Below are 5,300 nucleotides of genomic sequence, written 5' to 3'. Positions count from 1 at the left end.
CCCAAATGAACACGATGCTCCCAAGTGCAATGACTCTAAGTGCCATTTCCCCCTCCTTTTCTGTTCTTTCTAGTTTCTATTGGCTTTTCGTTTTTTGTTTGGTAGTTTTGTATTTTTAAAAATACTTTATAGTGGTTGATGAACAAAAGTGTTATTGTCTCCTGCTGGTTTTTTCCCTCTAGAATTGTATTTTTTTAGTGGCTTCTAAGGCAGAGCTGACACAAGTGCATTGAAGGGTGTCATCAGGCCTGCTGATGGGGCACAGCGTTGTGGGATGATTAATGATTACACTGGGGACTTACTGTCTACTTGGTCTTATTGCTGATCCCTGAGACACCTTTCTCAAAAATCACAGCTTTGTTTAACTAATCAGAAAAGCTAATGGAAAAGCAACTCTCCACTGCTCGATCTAGTTTCCCAACATCTGGCACTAAACTCTGCCAGCAATGAGGATGATACTTGGGTAACAGTGGTGTGTCTTGGAGATCAGCATAATCTGCAGAATACTTATGGACCCTTCTTGCTTTATCTCAGGTCCTTATGCGGCGCCCCTTACCATAACACTTGAGTGCCTTACACTTTTTACAATATAGTTATCTTCGCAACACCTGTCAAGTAAGGAATTATCTAGCTTACAAATAGGGAATTTAGGCACATAGGGATTAAATGACATTGCCAATGTCACACCGGAAGTCTGTGGCAGAGCCAGGAGGCGATCCGGGTTCCGTTGATTCCCATTCTAGAGCATACTTGGCATGCATATAAAAAACAGTAACTTTGTCATCAAAAAGAAATGTAAAGGACTACTACTACTATTAACAATAAAAGAATATAAGCCAGGGGTCGGCAACCTCTGGCACGCAGATTGCCAGGGTAAACACCCTGGTGGGCCGGGCCAGTCTGTTTACCTGCTGCGTCGGCAGGTTCGGCCGATCACGGCTCCCACTGGCCGCGGTTCGCCGTCCCAGGCCAATGGGGGTGGCAGGAAGCCACAGCCAGCACATTCCTAGCCCGCGCCGCTTCCTGCAGCCAGGGCCGGCTCTGGCTTTTTTGCCGCCCCAGGCAAAAAAGCCTCCGGGGGGAGGGCGGCGAGCCCCGGTGGGGGCTCCGCTCTCCCCCCAGCGGCCGGGGGGAGGGCGCCGGGGGGGAGAGCGGCCGGAGCCCTGGGAGGAGGGCGGTGAGCCCCGGCCGGGGCTCGGCTCTCCCCCCGGCGGCCAGAGCGCCGGGGGCAGGGCGGCGAGCCCCAGCCGGGGCTCGGCTCTCCCCCCGGCGGCCAGAGCGCAGGGGGCAGGGCGGCGAGAGGGCGGCGAGCCCCGGCCAAGGCTCGCCGCTCTCCCCACGGCGGCCGGAGCGCCGCGCCGCCCCCCTCCAGGTGCCGCCCCAAGCACAAACTTGGTGGGCTGGTGCCTGGAGCCGGCCCTGCCTGCAGCCCACATTGGCCTGGGACGGTGAACCGCGGCCAGTGGGAGCTGCGATCGGCCAAACCGGCCGATGCGGCAGGTAAACAAACTGGCCCGGCCTGCCAGGGTGCTTACCCTGGCGAGCCGCGTGCCAGAGGTTGCCGACCCCCGATATAAGCCAAGGCATCTGAGTGATTTAAGGACTTCTTTAAGACTCTGAAAGCAGCTGTAGTTGTAAGAAGTGGTGGTGGTGGTGATGATACAGAAAATCCATTGTGGAGGGCTCTGAGGGGAATAAAACTATTCTGAAAAGATAAAGAAGCAAAACAAAATCCAATTTCCTGTAACTGTAGGGAGCTGTGCTGCAACTGAAACTGTTTTGCTATGTGATGTGCAGTTCTGAAATGTAATCAGCATCTCCTAGACTTTCACTGTTCCTTAGCCTTATTGGCTGAAGGCAAATCAGAGGAGGAGCATGCCTCTGAATACTTTTTCACCCTCTACACACCATAAAACAGGCAGCAAGCATACACTGCCTGACAGAGTGGTGCTTGCGGTTTGAAATTGGTTTCCACTCAGCAGCAGTCACTAGAGTATTTTACTTTTCCTTTCCTAATGGAAGACAAGAAAATACCTGAATGCATCAGTATATATAAGCTATGTGGGGGGGAAAAACTAAAACAGCTGTAGATTGAATATCATGGAACTTGATAACCATGCTAAAGGTGATGATTATTAGAAACTGCATCTGTAAGAGACAAAACCAGCATTTCAGAGTCTGAAATCCTGCTGTTTGATATCATGGTAGAATTTTAACTGCTTTCTCCCTAGGAGGCTTTTGTGCTAACTTTGCAAGTGAAAAGTCTCAGGAGGACTACAAGGAAACTAAAAAGAAACTTGATATTTAAAAGGCAGCAAGCTGGAAAAATACCACTTAGCACTGGATCAGCGCTTCATAAGATGAACATCACACGCCACCATGGCATGCACCAGCCTCTGCGCTTCTGGAACCACAGCTATGGATTGCATGGTGGTGCCAATGAGTCAAGTGGAAAAGGTTACTCCTCTGGGGGGTGCTATGAGCAACTTTTTGTGGCCCCCGAAGTGTTTGTGACTCTGGGCTTCATAAGTTTATTGGAGAACATTTTGGTCATTGTGGCAATAGCCAAGAACAAGAATCTGCATTCACCTATGTACTTTTTCATCTGTAGTCTGGCAGTGGCTGACATGCTAGTGAGTCTGTCAAATGGATCAGAAACCATTGTAATCACCCTGTTAAACAATACAGACACTGGTGCACAAAGTTTCACCGTAAACATTGACAATGTCATTGACTCGGTGATTTGCAGTTCCTTACTTGCATCCATTTGCAGCCTGCTTTCAATAGCTGTGGACAGGTATTTTACCATCTTTTATGCTCTCCAGTACCATAACATTATGACAGTGAAGCGTGTAGGGATCATCATAACATGCATCTGGGCTGCTTGCACGGTTTCAGGCATTTTGTTCATCATTTACTCAGACAGCAGCGTTGTCATCATCTGTCTTATCAGCATGTTCTTCACCATGCTAGTTCTCATGGCCTCCCTCTATGTCCACATGTTCATGCTGGCCCGACTGCATATCAAAAAGATTGCAGTTCTTCCAGGGACGGGCACCATTCGTCAAGGTGCCAACATGAAGGGGGCCATCACTTTGACCATCTTGATAGGGGTTTTTGTTGTGTGCTGGGCCCCATTTTTCCTCCACTTGATTTTCTACATCTCCTGCCCCCACAACCCATATTGTGTATGTTTCATGTCCCACTTTAACTTGTACCTCATTCTCATCATGTGCAATTCCATCATTGATCCCCTTATCTACGCATTCCGGAGTCAAGAGCTCAGGAAAACCTTCAAGGAGATCATTTGCTGCTGTTGTCTGCGAGGGCTTTGTGACTTGTCTAACAAATATTAAATGGAAACAGAGAAGCTACTGTGCATACACACCACAGACCTCTAAACCTTCTAGTACTTTTCTCAACAGAACCTGGGCTATGTCTTTAATAATTAATCTCTCTCTCCTGCAGTTGTAAGTCTCATTTATGTATAATTTATATCTCTGTGTAATGCCTGTGCAAGCTACAGCTGTGATTATTTAACTTTGCGGGGGAAAAACCTCACCAGTCTGTAAGTAAAAGAAAAATGTAATCTTTCTGGATTGTGAAATACTAATAAACATGATCATCTGTAGGTCCTAGATGTTGGGAAATAAGTTAATTGCCTTACTTAAAATACACATATATTACTCTCCATACTTATCCTAATTCTGTTAATCTAAAAACCAGAGGCAGTTAGTTACTTGCATCCATGTATTAAATTATACACACATGAAAATTTAAAATGTAGTTAGGCTAATTATGAGTGCTTCTATATTTTATTTGTGTAATGGTGGATTGAATTATATATTTTAAATTGACATGTTTCATTGAGTTAACTCAGTTCAATAATTAGCTTCATCATAGGGGTTCAAAATAATTGAATAAAGCTCCTTTCCACTGATGCATGTACTGTCAAAAATGAATAAGATTTTTACACCCTTGCCACACAAGGTGATAGCTAGATATATAATGCTTTACAAGATAGTGATTGTTGTATGACAGTTTCAGCTCATCAAGTGAAAATACTTTCCTAGAGTGACATTTTGTGCTGGATAAAGTTGCCAGACTAACATCACTGGAGACTTAAGCCACCTGCTTATCTGCAGAACAGATGTAATATGGATAGGGTTGGCAGAATTTTTGAATTTTTTAATAATTTTGGTGGATAATATCAACGTTTATTTTTAAGCATTGTTTCCTATTTTTATCAATTTAAATTTTCACAGTTGTGGGAAATTATGGCAGTCAGACAATAATTATTTCATAACAATACATGTTGAGATTCAAAAAGTTAAAATTTTATAACCACTAAAACACAAATTGTCAATATCACACATCAAAATATATCCAATAAATAGCCTTAAATTAAACTCTAAGTTCTCAAGCAGCATTTTTCTTACTTTGCCTCTCTGTAAAGTTTGATGATTATTGATGGAGATATTTTTTCATTGGTTTGCGTGTTTATGGTAAAATCAACATTTATTGACATTTACCAATAAAAGTCTAATCCTTCCAAGCCTATATATGGGCATTGACAGCACAAGCTTCTATACATAGACTTACCTTTGTACCAGGGGATCTATCTCGAGGGTTAAAAGGCGACTTCTGAATATTTTCTGTCCTTCTCCTCTCTAACAAGACTAGCGATATGGGTGTCACTTGTGGTGTAAGTTGGATGCAGGCACCTTTTATTATACAAATAATACCACAGCATTCAATAGTAATTGCCCCAAATTCTGCAGTACTGCTATGTAAGATGTAGTGGTTCACACCATTATTGTAGAATATTTTTATAGTACTTTCTTTTTAATAAAATCACCTGTCAGCTGGGACATGCACTGAGATGATTAATTCATTCCTCGTATGCCACTGAGCAAGGCTAGATTGTCCTTTGGACACTGCTTGGGGAGACTGTGTAGTAAAATGGAAGGGACAATGGCTTGTGAGTCTTGAAACCCTGGTTCTACTTCCAGTGCTGCCAGTGACCTGTGTCTAATCATTTTTCTCTCTATTCCAAAACCAAACACTATAAACCCAGTGAATTCAAAGTTAAGGGAAACCTTCAAATAAATACAAACATGTTCAAGTATGAAAATGCACAATTAGTGCACCCAAACAACCTTAACTCTTCCCTGCAATGACACCAGGCAATAAATATATGTTTGTGATTAAAGCTTGTTAATATTTTTGTACCTAAATTAAATTAAACTGATGTTTAAAGACACATTACATTTTTTTTTTTAATTTCATGCTGTGGAGCC

General features: G+C 43.5%; 1 protein-coding gene across 1 annotated transcript; it reads left to right on the top strand.

Annotated features, from left to right (window-relative positions):
• The first annotated feature begins 2,360 nt into the window (after positions 1-2,360).
• Positions 2,361-3,356, top strand: MC4R (melanocortin 4 receptor). Its single transcript, XM_065398966.1, has one exon. It carries the CDS (start codon positions 2,361-2,363, stop codon positions 3,354-3,356), a length of 996 nt encoding a protein of 331 aa, XP_065255038.1.
• The last annotated feature ends 1,944 nt before the right edge of the window (positions 3,357-5,300 follow it).

The sequence above is a fragment of the Emys orbicularis genome, chromosome 2 (genome assembly GCF_028017835.1).
Source record: "Emys orbicularis isolate rEmyOrb1 chromosome 2, rEmyOrb1.hap1, whole genome shotgun sequence".
Classification (NCBI taxonomy): Eukaryota; Metazoa; Chordata; order Testudines; family Emydidae; genus Emys; species Emys orbicularis.
The sequence above is the reverse complement of the archived record's forward strand: the minus strand, read 5'-3'. Positions and strand labels throughout refer to the sequence as shown.

Bases quoted from the DNA above. Each gene is read 5' to 3' on its own strand.
- MC4R (XM_065398966.1), top strand. From the start codon at position 2,361: ATGAACATCACACGCCACCATGGCATGCACCAGCCTCTGCGCTTCTGG.